Source organism: Lampetra fluviatilis, chromosome 14 (genome assembly GCF_964198595.1).
Source record: "Lampetra fluviatilis chromosome 14, kcLamFluv1.1, whole genome shotgun sequence".
Lineage (NCBI taxonomy): Eukaryota > Metazoa > Chordata > Hyperoartia > Petromyzontiformes > Petromyzontidae > Lampetra > Lampetra fluviatilis.
The window spans coordinates 11732168-11754390 of record NC_136288.1 but is presented as its reverse complement, the minus strand read 5'-3'; the positions used below and the strand labels follow the sequence as shown (position 1 = coordinate 11754390).

The 22223-nt window shown below is 45.5% G+C and overlaps 1 protein-coding gene across 2 annotated transcripts in view; it reads right to left on the bottom strand.

The window, feature by feature from the left end:
* Window positions 1–22223, bottom strand: part of MPV17 (mitochondrial inner membrane protein MPV17) — a 44245-nt gene that overhangs the window by 14052 nt on the left and 7970 nt on the right. For both annotated transcript variants that reach the window (XM_078862497.1, XM_078862496.1), the window contains 3 exons: window positions 14472–14587; window positions 12912–13004; window positions 11709–11804 (listed from right to left, as the gene is read on the bottom strand). In XM_078862497.1, the coding sequence (XP_078718623.1) occupies window positions 11709–11804; window positions 12912–13004; window positions 14472–14587 (305 nt within the window). The remainder of the gene's footprint in view (window positions 1–11708; window positions 11805–12911; window positions 13005–14471; window positions 14588–22223) is intronic.

The following is a 22223-nucleotide window of genomic DNA, read 5'->3' as shown; positions in this document are numbered from 1 at the left end:
GTGAGTGGCAGCCGCTGGCAGCTTTGCGGGCATGGCGAGGCTCCCGCGTTGCCGCGTCCGCGACAAACACCATTCTTCTTCTTCTTGGTTCTCTCGGTCAAGTCACGTAGAAGGGAAATAATAAAATAATAAAAATAAAACATAATAAAATTATTCTCACGACGTTTCGGCCACAACGCAAGCAGCCGTCCTCAGGTGAAGAACAGGTCTGTCGGGAAGACAGCGTCTGAATGAAACACCACCAGGCTTGGCAGCGTATATTTAAGCTGGGTTGGAGGGGGAAGAGCGCCTTGACAAATGCATTTGTATATCAAGAGGAATTTAGCATATTTATGGGAAATGCAGATATGGGATTAGTCACTACTTGTGGAATGCATAGGAGGTGGGCAGGGGGTTTCAAAGTCATATTATGCCCGTGCATTATGCAGGATTAGCAGCATCAAAGGGAGGGAGTAGGGTTAGCATTAATAAAGGCAAGGAATGTTAATAGTATGGAGCTGCAGCACCATTCTGCGATGGAGCCCTTGGCAGCAGATTTCCATCTCCCCGGAAAAAGACAAAGTGAGGTGTCGGTGGGAAAATCGGGCTGTCAGCTCCCTTGCCATTGCTCCAAACTGAACCAATAAGAATGTACTATCGCACCTTTTTTATTTGTCCGATGTCGAGTTGGAAAAGAACAAAAAAACATCTCCACGCTCACTTTAAAGTTTTTGTTACTTTTTTTTTAAAGCAGCTGGTTCAGCCGTGTGCCTGTATATAAGCTTCATCATCCTCAGCCATGATCGATCTACTCCTGGATGGTCTCTCAAAGTTGTCGACATCTCTCAGTTCCGCGATGTAACAATCCACCGAGCAACCGTACGCGAGTCGATTTCGACGCTCCATCTCCACGGTGGATGTAAACCCTCAGGGGCGTTCGACTCCGTGGCTGCCACTCCGTCAACTTTTCTTTGACCGTCGGCTATCCTATCGTCCCTTAGAAAAACGTGTCCCGTCAAAAGCCCCCTTACTTTTCTTCACAGTCTTAATCAAGTCCTGTGTGTGACCTCTAATCCACGTGTCCCTCTTCCTGTCCGTCAATCTAATTCCAGCCGTGCATCTCTCCACGCTTCTGTGCACTTTCAGCTTTTGCTCTGTAATTTTCACAAACGAACGTGTTTCTGAGCCACATCGGGCAGAAGGTAGTTCCCACGCCGAATAAAAACTTTCTTCTTGAGGAACACTACTACGTTACTTCTCATTATCAGGTTCAGATCTTCAAACGCGTACCTCTTTCCCATTATTTTGATCCCCACCTGTCATCTTCAACAGCTGTCCCAGGTACACGCAATGCTGCGCTTTCCAATTTGTGTCTCCATGACTGACATCTCCAATTGTTTAGCACGCGACCTATGCACCGCTCGCGTTTATTGCCCGGTCCAACTTCTCAGCCTTCGTGGCCGAGTTCTTCCAGATGAGCCTGCGGTTCATTTCCATCAGATGCTACGATGGCGGTGTCGTCAAAAGAAATCCGAGACGGTTCGTTTTCTACGCGATTAATATTTATGCCTTTGTTTCTCGAACCCACGTATCAAAATTAATCAACAAATCCATCGGCTTCATTGGCTCCTCATCCGAGGTAGGGGGCGACGCTTAACAACAACATGAACAGAGATCGTCTGCAGACTATAAATGCAAAGTGGCAACAAAACATCTGGAAGAGTAGGCCAAATACAATCTAAATGGGTTTTCTAGAGCTCCTTCACGTGCAGGCTCTATTCTGCAGGCAATTTCAAGCAATTACCAAGCTGCACCCATACCTACCTTTTAAAACTATAAACGATGTTTTTATTTGACCAGGTAAGGCCCACCGAGCTATGTAGCTCAACGAAGTGGCTTATCATCACGTGTGTACATTTATAGCAGCCAAAAACCCTCAACGCACGTCTCTAAATGTGGAGGGAAAAATTCCCGGAGGACCCGGATAAAAAATCTACGCAACCACAGGGAGAACATGCGCACACTCCAAATATACAGGCGTAAGGGTCGGGATAGAACCCAGGACCTCCTGTATACCAGACGAGGTAGTTAACATCTCGCCACCGTGGCGCCCATTAAATGGGGGCGACCAGACATCTGGACCACCCTGAACAGTACATCTAAATAAATTCAGATTCATTTTTGGTGAGCGACAAAGCGAATTAAAAGTTAATTGTTATACACGTTTGTCTCGAGCAATGGACTGTTCTCTCTTGATGAGCAACTCCCCATGGTCAATCCACTGCTGGATAAAAGGCCACATGTGCACGAGATGACATCATGGCCCCTTTACGGATGGAGGATATGCTACAGATGTGGTTAATCATATATCTTGCGCTACCTCTCCTCTTTCAGAAGTCCAAATGCTGTGTGAATATTCGAGAAGCATTTATTGACAATTTGCCAGGACAGTGTCTGCACAATTACATTAAAGTAATTGGTGCATTGCTAAAATTGCACTCACATCAATTTGCGTGCCTGAACGTAACAGTGAACATCCGCGATTCAAATAAATGGCTCACGTGCTTATGCTGTGTGGGTTTGACATGCGCGATTTAATCGTGGTTTCAGGTCGTGCCATAATTTTACCCAATTAACCCCACCAGTTTCTATTTTTCTCGAGGGCAAAGCAACTGCTCTCAGCTGGGAACGGCGCACTTTAGAAAGCAATTGAGAATTCTACGTTGAGCGTTGCTAACATTACCGCGTCACAGCGGCAGAGGGAAAACTCGCAGCATTAACACAAAACGTGAGTTGCCTCAGCAGTTGCTGGTTTCATGCCCGATGCAATGCGAAGGCACTTTCAGTGGTGCAGAACCTGCCGATGGCTCAAGTCGCAATGAGGCAACGCATTCTCCCGCTTACTCCTGGCAAGAAAATGCGTTGCCGAGCTCATCGCCGGCTCCGTTTTCAAATTCCGATGATTTCGCGTGACCCGAGGGCGATGTTCGACACACGAGAAGAGTCACCGGGGCGATCGTTTGGAGAAGACAATCGCAGCGGGACAAAAGCAACGAGCAACGGCGAAGACTTGCACTCCGTGGCCGTGGGGGCGGGGAACTGTTGGGTTAAATTGGGAAGGGAAAAAAAATAAAGTGAGCGGTGGGGGTGTCAGGAATAAAGACGTCACTCGCCCCGCTGAGCTGAAAATGTGGAGAGGCTGGCAAGGCCAAGCAGTGTCACCTTGTCACTGAGAGAAATGAGGCTTTGAGCGTCGGGCCTGCCCAGACAACTAACATCTTGAGCAAGTCTGCCGTGGTGCACAAACAGCCAGTGGCGGTGCGCATATCGCGCGGAAGCATTTCGGTAAAACCTGGGACCAACGGGTATCACTCACAGCCAGCCATTAGTTTCAATCTCCCACCGTTACCATTCCATTAACTTACACACCATATCGCTCCCGCGTCTCGTCTCCGCATCAGCCCTTGAAGATAAGGAAGCAAAAAGCAAAGCAATTATTTTTTAAATTAACGCTTTGCAACTTAAGGTTGTGAAGCGTGAATGCGCCGTCTTAACTCGCTCGCAACCGAAGCTTTTTCTCTCCTGATGTTTCTCGCCAGGCATTACTTCTCCCCCTTCTCGCGTGATGATACGCAGCAGCCTCTGCGATTGGCTGTTCAGATCATGCGATCGTCGTCACAATACCTATCCCCCCCCCGACTTCATATCTGGTCTTGTTAACATTCCTTCCACCAATATTTACACCATGTTCAGCAATCACCAATTTCATGATCAATTTCTCCACACAAATCAAACCATCCGGATAAAATAAACGCAAACACCGCCTGCCCGACCCCGTTTCTGACAACTGACCCAGCCACAGACTTTTCCCTTCCCTCTGTACTATTGCTACTTGGTCCAACTGCAGATTTCGCAAGAATCGTAGTTTTCAAGTAGATTTCACTGCATAGGAAAAGATGGATCATCTCCTTCTTCCCCCCCCTCTTGTCAACTTTTCCCACTTTGGAATAAATGGGTGTTGAGATCGAAACATTGAAATGGGGTGATGTCGCTTTAAAGGTGTCCAGCGACATGCGCAAAAACATCAGCAACCAAATGAACATCCGCTTCATCATACTTCTAGAATAAATGAGCCTTCTTTAAAAGGACACACAACTCAATATTTTAGACCGCACAAGTGCGCACACGCGCATTTAAAATATCCTTCGCGCGGCCGTGCGTCGGACAGGAAGACGAAGATTTTATTATTCTGCAACAGAGCATGCTATTCCCAGCTTTACAAACTGCCTCCGCAGATGACGAGCAGCCAAAGTGACAGGTTTATTTCTGCGTGCAGAAATGTGTGCATGCTGACAGGGATTGAAATAGCCATGCAATCTGTCGGACAAGGATAAAAGCTGACGATCAATTGGCAGCGCAAGGGCAGAGGCACTGCGACACGGGGAAAAGCACCCAGGGTAATTTTGTTCAGGTAATTATGCGAGTAATTCGACGCTGACGAATAGAAAAGACTCGGGGCAATCATGCAAATGCGACAACTTTGGGACGTCCAAAATTGAGGATCCACGGAACGAGACGAGTCGCGTATTAAGCAGATGATCATCACGACGCCCATCACCTGTTGCCGACTGCGCTCAGTACTTTTACGTCTTACATGCGATGGTTCAGAGCTGCCGTGGTGCGACGGTTAATACTGGACTTGCAATCGAGAGGTCGCCGGTTCTATTAAATCTTTCCTACACGGGAGGTGAAACAACGGTGCCAGGTTTCTTAAAACGCCGCCCCCCACCCCCAACGCATCTTGTCCACCCAGCAGTATAAATGGGTACAAGCAAAGTTGGTTGAACGGCAAAAGGGCGCGTAGCGATGGGGTAAAGTGTCGGTGATGTCACCTCTTCTGTTCCATGGTTTGTAACTGTTCCATGGTTTGTAATAACCGTGTCCTGATCAGACCGTGGAGGACATTGTGAACCACTGCGAACTTCGGACACATTCAGCGAAGGCAATAAAGACTTCCATTCTGCTTCCCCCTCCCCCCCACACTGAGGTTGTGCTTTGGATACGAGACCTGGACATGAATTGCGATATAAAGCCATAACTGGGCAGGGCGGCTCAGCGGTTGAGCCAGCGGCTCACAAATGGAAGGTTCTGAGTTCTAATCTGGGTTTGGGGGTTGACTCAGCCCATCGTTCCTGTGTGGTCGATAAAATGAGTACCACTTTGTGGTACAGGTTAACAGTGGTTGTCCTGTTCAGAAACGCAGCCACTGCCGGAGCACTGGCTCAGAGCTGGGATGAGTTTCGTCTCAGAATATATTTGACATTTTTTATACATATGTCAGTGTGTATGTTAAACTTCTGTCGCACCTTACGTAGCCAACCGTGCTAATCGGAGGTGCAAATACAAAGACGCATGGAATAAGAAGGAAACGTTAATGACTGTATGGGCATTGAGGTCACTGCTAACACGTGTCCATAGTTGGGATATTTTAATGGGCAGTGCGTTGGGTATGGTAATTGCCATGTAAAAAAATAAGCGTTGTTCCAATGAAAATCCTGGCCATAGGGGCCTTAACAAGCAGTTCTAATTTTAACGGCTCTCACTTCAACCCTTCCGAGACGTCCCGTAAATAGAGAAGATTTCGCACCACATAAAAAAAAATATTAAAACCACCTTTGAAATTTGCATCAGCATTCACGTCTGTGTCTGAATTCAAACATACAGCCGTGTACGAAACAACTACAGGCCTTGCTGCAAACCAGGCCGGCGCCCCCCCGCCCCCAAGTAAAATGACCGCTGATGAGGTGGTCATTTTACATTGACAACGCGGCATCTGTGACGATTTTCCGAGAGCCCCAATCGCTCAGCGCGTTCAGGCTGCTGCTAGAAAGCCGTGCCACCTTTGCCAGCAACGTTTCTTAACCGGAGTAATTTCCGGCAAACGTGCGCGGAGCCCGAGTCTGAGGAGCTTGCCAAGCGCGAAGCCAGGCTTGTTGGTGAACGAGCCCTGGGCCTCGCGTGCTCTCCGGAGTCTGAAAGCTCACGACGACGGCACGAGGGTCAAAAGCATCTCACTAATGGTCCGGCTTAAGTGCCTTCAGTCAAACTATTCCTTGTGTTATTCATGCCTACTTAACAATAAATCAAGCACTCTTTAACCTTGACGCTGCGATATGTTAAAACTCCCGCTACGTATCAACTCGTTTTGCTCGGGGAGTTGTTCATTTAAATCAACTAAGGAAGAGGTGTTGGTTAGCTGTGATTTAGAACCTCGTCTCGAATAACCGTTACAGTTTCGATTTAAAGCTTTCGTGACTGCAGGGATTCATCTCATTGGTTCTTTCGGTAAAGTCACGTAGAAGGGAAGTAATAAAAAAAACATAATAAAATAATTCTCACGACGTTTCGGCCACAACGCAAGCAGCCGTCCTCAGGTGAAAACCAGGTATGTCGGGGAGACCTGGTCTTCACCTGCGGACGGCTGCTTGCGTTGTGGCCGAAACGTCGTGAGAATTATTTTATTATGTTTAATTTTTTTCTTATTTTATTACTTCCCTTCTACGTGACTTTACCGAAAGAACCAAGAAGATGAAAACCGTTACAGTTCAAGGACAGTTATCGTGGGCTGGACCGCTTTCCCAACGTACTTCTGCGGGCGTCTTCACGAGTCGAATTATACAATGTTTATAGCTAACGATTCAATCTATCAGTTTAAAATTGTGTAAGTCATGGGGGGGGGGAGGGTGACTATACCCGGTGATCGGTTTAGAGATACCCCACGAATAACATATAGAGGAGGGGGGGGTAGAATGTATAGGAAAAACATTTCATCTCAATGCCTCTCTGCATGTCTCCCACAAATCCCAATACACGCAATGCATTTTTAAACACTCTCCCCTTGACAAGACACAGAGCCGTCACTTTCGCAATGCTCAATAAACCCTTGAGAAGAGGGTCATTAGAAATCAGTGGGGTGTTTATAAATGGATCGCCCCCGTACCTTAACGCGCTGCTTCTCAGCGTGGGTAGGTGAGGTAGATTGCCAGCCGGGGGGGGGGGGTTAGGGCCTGGACTAGTTGAGATATCACTCGTCGCTGATGTTAGCAGTGGTTGAGAATTAAACGGAGGTCGTCGGTTTTTCTCGGAGCGCCAGTGCAATAATCACCCGCGCCCACTCCTCCACCGTCCTCCGCTCAAATACTTGGTATAAATATCGCTCTTTGTAACTTTTTTCTCTCTCTCCCCCTCGGAGCAAATGTTTTTTTCCGTAAGATGTCATGAGCGTGCGCCGCTGAATAAACCATTGCGGTGATGTTTTCCTGTCAAGGTGTCAACCAAACCCAGGGTTATAAACTCAACCCTTTTCACACAGGATTTTGGATTAAAGCTTATTTTTACATATTTTGTGTACTCACATGCACTTCTGAAAGATGTCACGCCTGATGACGATTGCTTGTGTTGCAATCGAAACGTCGTGAGAATTTTAATGTTTCATTTTTTATTATTTTATTGTTTCCCTTCTACGTGACTTTACCGAAAGAAACAAGAATATGAATCCCTGCAGTCGCGAAAGCTTTAACTCGAAAAATTCACATGCTTATTTTATTTGTTGCCCAATGCAAACGTGGAATTCTTTTAAATTACGACATTTACTGTCTATGCGTATTTTGAAGTGTAATTAAGTTAACTGCAATTGAATTAGTACCAGGTATCATAATCAGGTAAATTCATACCAATTAAACATCGGCAAATATTAAACGGCTCAAAATTTGTCTCCAATTATATTTATGCCTTTATTTATCCAGCCTCATTTTCAGAAACCAGCTTCAATTGTCGCGCTGAATAACGTCGGTGAATGTGTATCTCCTTGCCAGACTCCCATTCAGTTTTGTATTTTGTTACTTTCTTCATTGCAACCTCCATGTAGTTGTTCGATTTGGGTTGCAGGGTGGCGTGGCACAAGTGATTCTACCCACAGCAAAATGGGCCTGCATTTGATATGTGGAGTTTGTATATTCTCCCCCTGTTGAGCATGGAATGACTTCGTTTCACCTGGGTTCGCCGGTTTTCTCCCTTAGCTAAAGATAACATACAAATGTAACTGGTAATGGACAACTGGGTGTCTAAAAAAATACCTGAAAATTTATCAATTGTAGATTACACGTATCAACATTGCCTCCTCCTGCGAAAACGTGGCAGGACCCTCATGTAAAAGAGTCTTGAGACTCAGCGAGGCTTTCCTGGCTAGACAAGCGTAATAATACACATTTATTATTCTTCGTTTTAATGACGTTCACATTTAGAAACATAGGCCCCACCGCCACTCCTGTGAAGGTTTCCTAGCTTGGGTGAGAAGTTGGGATTGTGGTCCGGGATATGACATTAAGTACTAATTTGTCTGTTGTGATTAAAAACTAAAATGTGTTCTGTGTGGCTTTTTTGTTTTGGTGCCATTTGTTTAATTGTTTTATTCATATTTATTTTCTGAGTGTTTTCATTTGCTTGGTAGTTGCTGTAAATAGGATTTGGCCGTATATACGCAGCGTTGTGGGATGCAGTTGGCATGATTGACGCAATATAAAATAAAACTATTATAATACTAGGAATTACGCTTTAACACAAACTGGGAACATACGGATGAATCAGAGAGCACACACAAGTTCGTAGAATATTGACTGTTAAGTAATAAGAATAATGAGAGAAAGGTACGTTATATTTTCTTGGACATGTAATGATAACACAAGAGACTAAGAATGTAATGTCTTGACTGGGTAAATTATAGGTACGAGAAGCCTGGGAAAACCGCAAATTAAATCACAATTTGAGCAATTGGATGCTACTGGGAGACTAATGCGAAGTTCTTCAGTAAATATCATCGGCAGAGATAAATGGAAGGGAGGCCATGATCGCCAAACATTTTTTGAGAAAGGATGTGGCGCACACACAGACAGAGAGATTGACTGAAGAAAAGTGGGTTTGGGTGGGACACAGGGCGAGAGGGACGATGATCAACACAAATGATGGAGCGGTGGTCGATAGAAAACGCCCAGGAAGATGTCCACCGTGAAGATGGAATGATAAAATCGGCTCACGTGCAGGATGGAGATGGATTGTTGCATAGCAAGGCCGTGAGAAATGGTGATGGCTGAAGATGACCCTCATCAAGATGTGGACAGATCATGGCCGATGACGATAATGACGATGACACTTGTGGCAAGATTAAGTGCTTGCGTTGAAGTTACCAACTAAACTACAAGTAACTAAGTTACAAGTACGCACAAAATCCTGGTCTTAAGATAAACGAAAATACGCTTACTCAGTAACCGAACACTGGAATTTTGTAACAGAAGCAATACATTTACCATAACGTAAACATCTAATATTACAAAAATTACGTTTATAATTTACAAATATTCAACTGTAATACATTCCGTAGATCACAACACTCACACCAAATGCACACACGTGACTATAAAATAATAACAACAGCAAGTCTATATTTAGATTTAAAGCTTTCGTGACTGCAGGGATTCATATTCTTGGTTCTTTCGGAAAAGTCACGTAGAAGGGAAATAATAAAATAATATAAATATAAAACAATCATCATGTGGATTTCACACCTGATGACGATTGCTTGTGTTGCAGTCGAAACGTCGTGAGAATTTTTATTGTTTTATATTTATATTATTTTATTATTTCCCTTCTACGTGACTTTACCAAAAGAACCAAGAATATAATAGCAAGTCTGTAAATTTAAACACATGCGTATGCTATGTGACAATATTTACTACGTATGTTGATCTTCTTTCGCACCGTACGTAGCCAACCGCGCTAATCGCAGGTGCGGGGGCAGGACAGCAATAGATGTGGATGTTGTGATCAATCCTTGAGACAGTGAATATATTGGCACAGCACCATACAGGGTATGACTCACACCACCAGAACAAATTAAAAGAGCAGCACGTCCTGTAAGCCTTTTGAATTTGGCAGTCTAAGGCCGTGTGCCCGGTATAGTATGCGAAAGTCCAACGTTCATCGGAATGAATCTCCAAAGGCCATTCGTAATCGCGGGACACATTTCTTGAATTCAATTGTGCTGTGCAAAGCAAGGTTATTAGTGTGAGTTAGTGGGCATGCAAAGGCAACCTTTAAACTGCCGAGGGTCAGGCAAGGTTAAAATTCATGCAGCGGTGCAAGTTGCACCGACGCTGGAAGACACGCCGGCACAGAGAACATGGCTTATACCTGGTGCTCTGGACAGCAAATCCATTTGATGAATGTTGGTCCGTGCTCTCCAATCAATGTTGGAAGCCTCATTTTAAAACCCGCCGCGTTCCCCAAACCAAACGGTGGCAACTCCGCCGTAGACTTCACGTTGCCGAGGCATTCAGACTTCATCTTCTTGGTTCTTTCGGTAAAGTCACGTAGAAGGGAAATAATAAAATAATAAAAATAAAACATAATAAAATAATTCTCACGACGTTTCGGCCACAACGCAAGCAGCCGTCCACCTGAGGACCACCTGAGGACGGCTGCTTGCGTTGTGGCCGAAACGTCGTGAGAATTATTTTATTATGTTTCATTTTTATTATTTTATTATTTTCCTTCTACGTGACTTTACCGAAAGAACCAAGAAGATGAATCCCTGCAGTCAGGAAAGCTTTAAATCGAAACATTCAGACTTCAGCAAAACGTGTCGTCTTGTTGCGACACAAGTTGCCCGCGGCACATTTACGCCCGTCGCGAATGCCTGCAACTCTTTGACTGCTCTGCCATCGTTTTTTCCGCGGTTGTGAAGTACAGCTCAGAGTTTAGATATAGAAGAAGCTCCCAAGTAAGCGGAGCGAACACGTCGGAAAATCGTGCCGAACGAGACGTGGCACGACCCGAAAAAAGCATCGCGCAAGTGAAAGAATATTTCCACGTTGCCGGCACGTCAATTACTGTAACATCGTTTGTGAATTTGTCTCAACCGTGTGGAATGAAAGCCGGGGTGCACGGTGAAGACCCACACATGTGCAAACGGAGGACTCTCCAACTCTACATCGAGGCAAAGCTGTGCTGCAGGCGGAAATGGTTCATCTGCTGCAATGTGGATGGAGTAGGCAGCATCCTTTAACTTAGTCATCGTATTTGTCCAGTAGGTCAGAGCCTTTAAGATTTTTAGTCTTGTCTCTGGATTTCATGTCATTCTCTTAGTTTTAGTAGTACGTACATACATGTTATGTATGTATGTTGAACTTCTCTCGCACCGGAAGTGGCCACAAGTGTTAATCAGAAGTGCGTGGGAAGAACAATAAACTAAACACAATAAGCAGTTCTAAAATCAGCCACCTAGTCAAACACGCCGACTTATTCAATATTGGCGTGAGGGGTAGGCAATTGCCTTTCCCCGAATATTAGCCACGTGACCTCGGTAGATTATTTTACACATACTCGACAGCCAATTGCCATTTTTGGTTTTCCTCAATGCAGTCTCTCCAACGACGTTGCCACATTACTTTGCATTTCCTCTCGACTCGTAAATTTTGTCCCGTCGAGCTCGGTCGCGCTTGGGTCTCTGGCGGGCCGCTCGCAGTAATCGTCACGCCGGACGAGTTTCGTCCGCTCACCGTTGACGGAAACCCGTTCGAGAAGAAAAAAAAACTCCCCGGTTGACGAACGCACTTTCGTCGTCAATTCCGTTGACGAAATGAACGCTGCCGTATCGAGTGAAAGGCCGGACGTACTCTGCGGAGCTTGTCCAGGATCTGGGGATGCGTCAGACCGTTCAGCGTCCCCACGATGGACATGAAGCCCACCAGGAAGGGCGGTGCAAAAGCTCCCTGCGGGCGAGAATTGAAAAAAGGGTAAAGTCGCAGCCCTGCAATTGCTTGTTCGTGCCGCTGCTGGCAGAAGGGCCGCCAGTCGAGGCATCTTGAGAGCCCCTCGAGGGAGAGTATTTGGCATTCTCTTCCATAGAGGTGGGAGCACCCACACTTTACTCCACTCCACAAGACCTGTTGATCGACCAGAGGTCGCAAACGGGTTTTGATTCCTTACCCGTACCCGTACCCGGCCGCACCAGGGTCACAAACGGGTACCCGTACCCGTACCCGGCCGGGTACGGGTACCCGTTCCCTACCCGTACCCTACCCGAAATGAGTGACAAACGGTTACTCACCAGTGACTCACGGCCTACCCGTACCCGTACCGGGCCGCACCAGGGTCGCAAACGGGTACCCGTACCCGTACCCGGCCGGGTACGGGTAGCCGGGTATCAGGTAGGGTACGGGTATCGGGTACCCGGTTGCGACCTCTGTGATCGACTAACTGTGGTCTTTCCCAGATATTTTGCTGCGCTGGATGAAAGTCTCTTGCACCGTCGTGTGAACTGCCATGGTTGGAGATTGAACCGGCGCGCTCTGGATTGCAGGTCTAGTGTGTTAACCATTACACCACCAATAATAAAAATAAAGTACCATGATGTCTTGTGACAGCATCAGCACTAGTCAGCCGTAGGACTTGATGCCGACTATTACGCCCCAGGCTTATTAAGTGCTCGTTAACAGCCCTTTCCTATGCAGGCTACAGAGCTGGATCAGAGGTTTTCATCTTGCAGAGCGTTGCTGTATGTGCTACACCCTGGAATGTGCCCGACCTCATTAAATCTTGGAAACCAAGCAGGCCGAAGCCAGAATTGTGGTGAGATGGGCGACCACCATGCCACGAGTAGGTTGTTACGTTGCAAGCGACAGTGGGCGGTGCAGAAAAAGCCATTGTTGTACTGCATCGTACACGCACGTATATACGCTCTTCACCTTCACAAACACGTACTGACCAGCGTTGTGTATACGGAGCGGTGGTTCAGTGATTGGAGGTGCTCATCTAGCAGTCGGATGGACGTGTATGAGCTATGCAGCATATTAACCAAACCACGAGAACCGTATTACCTGGTCAAGCGCCATCTTCTTGAGGGCAACAGTCTTGGTGGTGCCAGGAACCAGCCGATCCAGCACCCGGTACCAGCCCCCAATCACAGGTCCCTGCGAGCAGTGCGCGTCGCACGCGCAAACACAACGAGCCACACAAACCCACACACGCGCACACACACAAAATACGACGGAGGCTTGTTCAGCCCCAGAGACTGCAAGGGAAAGGGCTACTACTGGCAAGCGCTTATGAAGGCGGGCTCCAGCAAGGCACATGAGGAGCGGTGTGTCCAACTTTGTCCTCCCTCGAGTGCTGACGTTTATATACAAACAGGTGCTCACTTAAGGCCGAGACGACGTTGCGAGCGAAGTGGAACGGGGGTGAGGTGCTCACGTGAAGCGAAGTCCGACCTCGGATGCGACGTCAATCTCTGTTAAATCTGCGACTGTGTACAACTGATGAGGTGGTAGTGGCGAGAGGGAAACAAAACCCCCCAAAGCTTTGCTACTATAATTCGATTTGCAGAAGCCGAAGAGGGGGGGGGGGAAATTAATGCGGGGGGGGGGGGTACAATCTCTCTTAGAAATTAAAAAAAATATATTCGGGAGCTCCGAGAGAAGGCAAGGCTCTCACGCAAGGTAGGAAGTAGTTCACCTCCGCCTACTGTACATGCTACTATTGATATGTAAGGCTCACATTGATTAACCCCGTCTCTTCTCGAGCGCTGAAGAATAATGATCCACGGGATGACGTGACTTAAGGACAATGATTGATTACGCCAAAGAATCTTCGACGTTACATCGGATCTGGTTCCCGTTTCTCTCCAGCCCAACATGCCAAAATTAATGTCATCGCTGGCTCGTTGAATAAAATTATCGGTCTTGTCCACACTCCCTCGCCCCCCTCACCCCAACCCAACTCGTCCCCAGAATTGCTTCTGGGGGTGAGTTCACCAACTCGTGGAATTCCTTCTGGGGGCGGGTGACTTCTTTCTTCAAATCGGCATTGACTACACACAGAGAAGAACTTCCTCTCCACCCCTTGATTTCCCTGTAGCCTTCCTTTTTTTTTACAGTTTACTCTTCAATCAGCTGCGTGCATTAAATAGGAAAAACTGATTAAGACAGAAGCCCATACTACTGCATTCGTGCATCCTGAAATCGGATCTTGATTCAATATCTGCACTGCAGTATTTCCATATATTTACCCAAATATAAAGATCCCCCGTATAGCCTGCAATAGACTCTTGGGGCAAGTGCTGTTAGTGAGCACCTCTGAAGGACGGCACGGCACACAAGAAGGTGGGTGGCCAAAACCACGCCCGGCCGCCTTTGTCTCCCCAGTGGCGATATTTATACACCGCACCAGGTGCTCATTTGAGGCTGAGTCGACCTAGGGGAAGCCCAGGATTGGCGGCTGTGAGCGGGAATCGAACTCGGGTCGCCGGATTTGTAGCGCGGTGCGCTAAGCGCTACACTACCACTCTCTCCGCTACACACACACACATTATTTATACACATTTCAACAAGACAGAAGCCAAAACAACAGGGATTTGATAATTGGACTCGTGCAAACCTCACCACAAACGCAAAGCCAATGAGCATCATTTTGGCCGTCCGCGCTCCATCGTGATTCGGGAGGCCCTTGCGCTCCACCACTTGCTGGGAGATTATGTCACCCACACCGACAAGGCTACCTGGTGTGGTCAGACGCACAAGCCATGATTAATGACAGATCAGATCGTTGCTCATGCCCAAGGCCACAGTGTCAGGTTATTACAAGCCGCTATCACCTGACATATGGCCATGGGTTCTTCATTTCTTCATTACCCCAGGGGGTGGGGGGAGGTATTCTACAACTACGGATTTCAACTGAACCTAGTTTTATTTTCTTTCTACCCCATGCAGCGGGCAAGAGCCCTTTTGCCCGGTGCGCAGTGCGTTCTTATACAACACGGGGCTGGATATTGCTCTCTGTGATAAACAAGTCTGCCTTGTTTATGCCGTGAAATTGTACTGCGGCTTGGACTAAAACTTCCTCCACAGTGGCTTTTCATCAAGGGCTTTTGCGCTTAAAAATGAACATCGACTCTCGTGGGGAATATTGATACGGGAGATTAATATTAAATCAAATTTCTGAAATATTACGTGAAAACAGCAAATTCAAAATCACAATGGGCTCTTCCTTTGGTGATACCATACTTCGTGAATTTGACTGACAGGCATTTAAAGCTGACAATTTAGATAACGAAGTTATATTGTAGCACTTTAATATGAACGCAAACAGCCTGAGAGTGAAAATTATCTAAACATTTACGGACCCAATTGCATTAATTTAATCATAGTTTTGCTTCAAACGCAGCGTGGAGCCTTTAGCACATCCACGCACATAATGCCGTACCTGAATTCATCCTCACATTGAGACAAATCAGATCAAATCAATTTGTACTTAACTCGCAAAATCACAGCTCCCGCAGAAGTAAATGACACGTAATATGGGCAAAATATATAAAAATATACAATTAGACTAAATATGGATTTACCTAACATATGGCTGCTTATCTCAACTCTGCAAACAATGAATGCTAATGTGAAAAATGTGTCTCATGAATTTAGGGACTTCATAAGTAAGGGCTGATTACACTCAATTCCTGCCACAAAATGATGAATCAGAATTATAAATCTAAGTCTCAATTACAGCACAGGACATCAAAATGTAAAATTTAATATTTCATGATGAAATATGGAAAACCAATTAGCAAAAAAGTTAACAACTTAGCATATCACTTTTATCTTTTTTCACATTTCAAAATGCTCTGTCTGTTTAAAAGGACATTTTTAGTCGCAGATATGAATATGAAATTCAATTACCGGCCATGTGTCTGAATGCCCTGGCATGACACAAAGCCTCGATTTCCACGGATTAAAGAGAACTTGCCACATTTGTCATTCATATTGGCTCTTAGCATAGACAACTCTAGAGGGGCCCTCTACAGCTCCCTCTAGGAAGACACTGGAGCTATGCACTCTAAATCTGGATTGAAAACTAATTTCTTTATAACTACTTTTCGTATTTAGTTTATTTTCCTATCCCAGCACCTCTGATTAGTACGCTTGGTTACGTATGGTGCAAAAGAAGTTGAACATGAATACAAAAGATATATATTGTACTAGGCTAACGTATCGAGCAATGGGCCTTATCCATTATTCTTCGCTCTGCAAAAGAAACACTGCCCAAAACGTTAACATTCGGGATGGAATGACACATCGATTAAGTGATGCATATCCATTCTTAAGTTCATGATACATGAAGTGCACCGCCACTGGTGTACGTAATGGGATCATGTGACCCCTGCAGCCACTAGAGGTGCTGCCATTCACTGGAATGTAAAAAAAGAGAACCGATTTTTTTAATTGAATCCTGACAATTCGTGGAATGCCTAGAGGCGCGCAGGGTGAATTGTTCCACCGCAAAATAACCTGCAATATATTTTCAAGTTATAATTACATGAATGATGATGCATTCAGTCGTCTATTACAATATTTTTTGTTACATTTCAGGCCACAAGCTTATCATATCGTACATATGTTGGTACCAGTTGAGCTGGCCCTGGATGGCAAAAGGGGACAATGGTAGATTGTAAACAAAGCCCAGGTTTTTCGAAAAAACTTTGCGACTAGCTCGCAGACACGAAACAAAATTTGGCGTGACATTCAGCAAATGTGCAAGAATGTGACTGACGCCACTCACTGTGACACCCTGCGTGCATGCATCACAAATGGCATGCCACTTTCGTTGCAGGGCAAAATCGATAACCACTGCAGGGTATAGAGTCCAGGCATTTGGAGTTTTTTGGAGCAAAGAACATGGTCTCTGCAAACGGCACGAAGGAGATTGAACTTCACGGCCTCGCAATCGTGGCATTTCGTTAGTTTCGACAACGCAAATAACAATGGGGTGGAGTGGTCGCGCAAGCGTATTAGTGCTGTGAACCCGGTGACTTGGGTTCGATTCTTGGCCACGACTAACAAAGTGGCGAGTGAAAACCGGTCATAGGCTTCTTCCCCTTCACCAACCCGCACTGACCAGCGTGGGGAAGTATGATCCAACGCCCCCCCACCCCCCTGTTGACTGACACAGCATGCGGAGGCTTTCATTCAGACAAGGGCTGTAAATTATTCTATAGCTAACTAAAAACAGTGTAAGTGGCAATCACAAAAACTCAAGTATTAAAAAGTATACGATGTCTTCAAACACATTTGCATATGGGTCCCATGTAAATGGAACTGATATGCATTCCAACTTGTTAAATTTTTCTGAAACTCTGAAAAGTTTATGAGTCATTAACGCCATATGCTAGCAGTGCAATTATGCATTAATTAATGTTTACTTTAAAACTCACAACAAATGAATCTCATCGTGAGTTCACAAATAGATGTTATTTATTTGTGTTTGTTTTGTGGAATGGGTTTACATGGCCCAGGCCACGATTGCAAATGTGACTATCCCCATTGTTTTCTTGAGTTGTCACCTGGCTCAACAACATAAACGTGACCCCCTGCAGCCAATTGAGGCTGCTGCATTCACGACAATAAAAAAACGGTCATGTATTCCTGAGTCGAATCGTGCCCACAAATCACGACCATTCATGAAACCCGAGAGGAGGGGATCAGGGCGTGAATCATTACACGCCTCACTATGCGCACATACACAACTAGTAGCAGAGGTGGGACAAAGTCATTGTTATGCAAGTCCAAGTCGAGTCGCAAGTCATCAAATTCATGACTCGAGTCTGACTCGAGTCCAAGTCACATGACTCGAGTCCACATCTCATAGGTGGGACAAAGTCATTGTTATGCAAGTCCAAGTCGAGTCGCAAGTCATCAAATTCATGACTCGAGTCTGACTCGAGTCCAAGTCACATGACTCGAGTCCACACCTCTGACTAGTAGTAATAGGTTTTTACCCTTTCAATTGGCAACAAAACTGACACCTTTATACAAGGGATCATGTTTGCATTAACCACAACCGCAAGTGCAACGAAGACAACCGCAAGTGTTGTGGTTAATGCGAACATGATCCCTTGTATAAAGGTGTCAGTTTTGTTGCCAATTGAAAGGGTAAAAACCTATTACGATATCTTGCTACTGGCAAAGGTGGTCTCATAACATACACAACTAATACAGCTATATTTATAAAGTATATATATACAAAGATAAAAAGATCCCCCGTATTGCCTTAACAGACTGTAGGGGCAAGTGCTGTTAGCGAGCACCTATGAAGGCCGGCACGGTACACGAGGGGGTGGGTGGCCAGCACCACGCCCGACCGCCTTTGTCTCCCCAGTGCTAGCGATGTTTACACACTGCACCAGGTACTCATTTAAGGCTGAGTCGACCTAGGGGAGGCCCAGGACCGGTTCAGATAATCGTCACCGGTGTTGGCCGTGAGCGGGAATCGAACCCGGGTCGCCAGGTTTGTAGCGCAGCGTGCTAACCGCTACACTACACTACACACACGCATGTGCACACATGTATGTATATGTACATACAAGGATGCTTCGTCCATATGTTTATGGATACAGTAATGCTCAATAGTTCACAACGAGTAAAATGTTATGAGATCTTTCACTTCTGGAACGAAGACTCATCAATTATACTCCCCTTGCATTGTGGGAAAGGACAATGTAGGTTAATTCAGCACCTGGAGTTCTGTTTAGTGAATTATCAGCGAGAAGCAGAAAACCCACTTATCACATTTCATCATCATTGGTGGCCAAGCACCGAAGATCATCCTGCAGCAGCCACAACTCAGACATCTAGCGAGCGTGTGTATTGTTACAGGGCAAACTTTGCACGGCATTTTATTTTTCACAGAAAATTTTCAAAACCAGAGAAGCAGAAAGGCGATATACAAAGTGTGGCTGAACGGCGGTGGGAAACAAAACAAATGAAATAGTTTTCACCGAAATATCCATGAATCTATTTTAACTCCACGCAACGGGAAAGTAAACCCCCCGCCCACCTCCTACGCATTTCACAAGTAGTGACTAATCCCATATCTGCATTTCGCATAAATATGCTAAATTCCTCTTGATATGCAAATTATTTTGTCAAGGCGCTCTTCCCCCTCCAACCCAGCCTAAACATACGCTCCAAGGTGGTGTTTCATTCAGACGCTGTCTTCCCGACAGACCTGTTCTTCACCTGAGGACGGCTGCTTGCGTTGTGGCCGAAACGTCGTGAGAATTATTTTATTAAGTTTTATTTTTATTAGTTCATTATTTCCCTTCTACGTGACTTTACCGAAAGAACCAAGGGGAGAGAAACAAAAGTAAAACATGTCACAAACGTACGGGGTCAAGAGACACTGGCTGTGGGGGTTAAAACGAATAAATCTCACTTATTAACAATTCCGCCGCTCCCTCCTTGCCTTGTGAGTCACTGGCGCGAGACGCCACGAGGGACGACGGACCAGGCAGGTGGAGGAGACAGATGGGGGTCAAGCTGCCAGCGCCCACTTGTTTAACGTGTCCTTATCCATTACGCACAAAGCCGATTTACAAGCGAAACCATTGCCCACTTCTTCAACCGCTGACATTTGTATGAGTTACGACGGCTGAATATTAATACGTCGGGCGCTCGGATCCGCGGGACGGGGCCGCGTTTGCCGCTTGCGCAGGAGCGTCAAACTGGAAACGTTCCCCCGAGGGGTAACGCTGTCTCCCTCCCATACGTGTGTGCGCCGTACGAAACGTGAAATGTCACCGGGTCACCGACGGTCTGGCAAACAAGGCCCGGTGCGAACCCCCGAAGGCCACGGAGGGACGCCGCCCCTCCCGGCAGGCGAAGAGCGCGGAGGTCGTGACGAGCAATTCGTTTCGTCGGCTCCGGGAATCAATCTTCCCATTGGAGAGCTCATTAATCGATTTAGCGGTGCTTAATTGTCTCTAATTGTGCCTTAGGTACGCGTGTAGTAGTAAAAAAAAATAAAGACGCGTCAAGACACTTAGGTAAATGAAGTGATGAGACTGTTAGGGAAAAAAACACGTCATTACCTAACAGTTTATTTTAAAGTGCGTTTCGCGTAATAGTGGAAGCTATTATTGTAATAATTGTGGCTATGTTGGAGTGTCTAAATATTCTACTGTGATTTGTATGTCATTTTTTTCAGAAATCCGTGTACGTGTTGTACTTTCGTTATTAATAACTGGATAAAATACCCAGACTAAACACACGTGACCCATTTATGTAATTACGTTACCCATTAGTTACAGCTACATGGTATAAAAAACCCCCGCCAAATAATGTACAGGCCTTGATTAATGCACAACTGAATGAAGGCTTGCACATGCTGTGTCTGACATGGAGGTTGTTAGACCATGCTTCAGCAGGCTGGTCAGTGTATGTTTGCAAAGGAAATGCAAGGACCAATTCATCAAAAACGGTACTTTACAGTTAACGTTAGCCATGGCTGGGAATCGAACTCGGTTCATCAGATCCATAGCGTAGTGAGCAAATCCCTGCAGCGCCCTTGGGGAGGGTTCCATTTTCATAGCTGTTTTAGGAACCGCATCTGAGATGGTTAGTCACACCCTGATGTGTACTCGAAACAAAATACTCAAAACTAATAAATGCACTTCGTCAAGAAGTTCCCAGCATGTGGAGTTAAAAGAACGTCAGACAGGCATCTTGCCGCACATACCAGTAGAGCGATACAGCACGACCGTGAAAACCCACGCGGTGGTACACAATGCACTTCATTAAAGCAACGTGCTCAGAGATAATGAAGACATAAACTTCGGCAAATATGCCAATTGATTTGGTTTTTTTTGGAAAACTGGAATGCTGAAAGGAAATCTGGAGATTACATTCAGCAATTCGGCATCATCAGGTGTCAGCGAAAAACGGAGCTCTCCCATGTGAGAGAGAGAGATTGGCTTTCGCTTGCTATTCAGCATTTCTCCAGTTTGCTGAAACAAAACGAATAAATTTGCATTTGCCCATGTGACAACGCTATTTTATTGGCTCTGTCGGGTGGTAGAGGCTAGTCATTAAAAAGTGACATTATACCTGTAAGACCTAACCCAAAATAAAAACGAATTATGAATAATATTGGTTATGGAAGCTTACAATTAAAATGTAACCAAGTAGAAATATCTATTGAAAAAATGGCATCACGAGCACAATGTAAAATTACAGCACTGCTGTGCGCTTATCATCGTGCTATCGGCTGTAGATTGCTTTGACAAAAAAAAATTTTCTGGAATAGGTGTATTTGAACGCCATGATAAACTACTGTATTAATGAACTACAAGCAGACGAGTCATAATTAACCCAGCACCCGATAAACACGCAACGTTGGGCCACCGCTGGTATGTGGTCGGAACCGTTGCACCAATGTTGGTCCATTGTTAGACCAATGTCCCATGTTTAGTGGGAACATAAGAACTCAATGGCCACACACTAATATTCTTATATGAACATTGATTAGTTATGTTAGTTAATTGGGCAACATCTGTAACAACCATATTAGATATGAAACAGGACAGGACATTGCCAAAACGAATTCATAATATAAACCATGGTTTGCATTAAAAAAAAAATTATACATTTTCAGCCATTTGTAAATCCACTGCATGAATGAGGTTGTTAAACTCCACTGCATCACGTTGGTCAATGTGAAAAGGTAAAGGTGGGGTGCCCACGACCACTTGGACGTTAAGACTCGTCCGGGAATAAAACTCAGGTTATCAGGTTCGTTGCGCAGTGCACGAGCTACTAACACCACCACTCGCACACCTTTACGTTCACCTAATTGCTTTGCAAAACTTTGTGGGCACGCGTGGGAACACATGAATGAAACCAGCCGGCAGGAAAAATTCATTCATAAAAACAGATGCCACATGTACCTGCTCGATGTGGTAATAAACCATTCCGCTCGCCATCAAAAGGAAATTGTTTCACTCTGGCATAGCACAAATGGCAGCAGCAGTAAAACAGGTGAGGATTTATGACCCCACTTGTGTGTGTGTGTGGCGCTATTACCAACTGCTCCAATTGCTCAGGATGGCCTACTCTGGGCACTAAATTGGGCAGAACAAAGAATATATGGATGGATCCATCAGCTTGATTTGTGTGTTGATCCGAATCGTGACACAACACACCGCATTAATGACACATTTCTGGATCATTGCAGTTATATCGCCAAATGTGTCCAGTTCAATAGATGTTTGTATGTATTTTGAAGCTTGGGTCAACACAACTTCAAGGTGCCTTTGCACATCCGCCCAACTATACCCGTTGAAGGTTTTAGTACAAACAGTGAGCGTT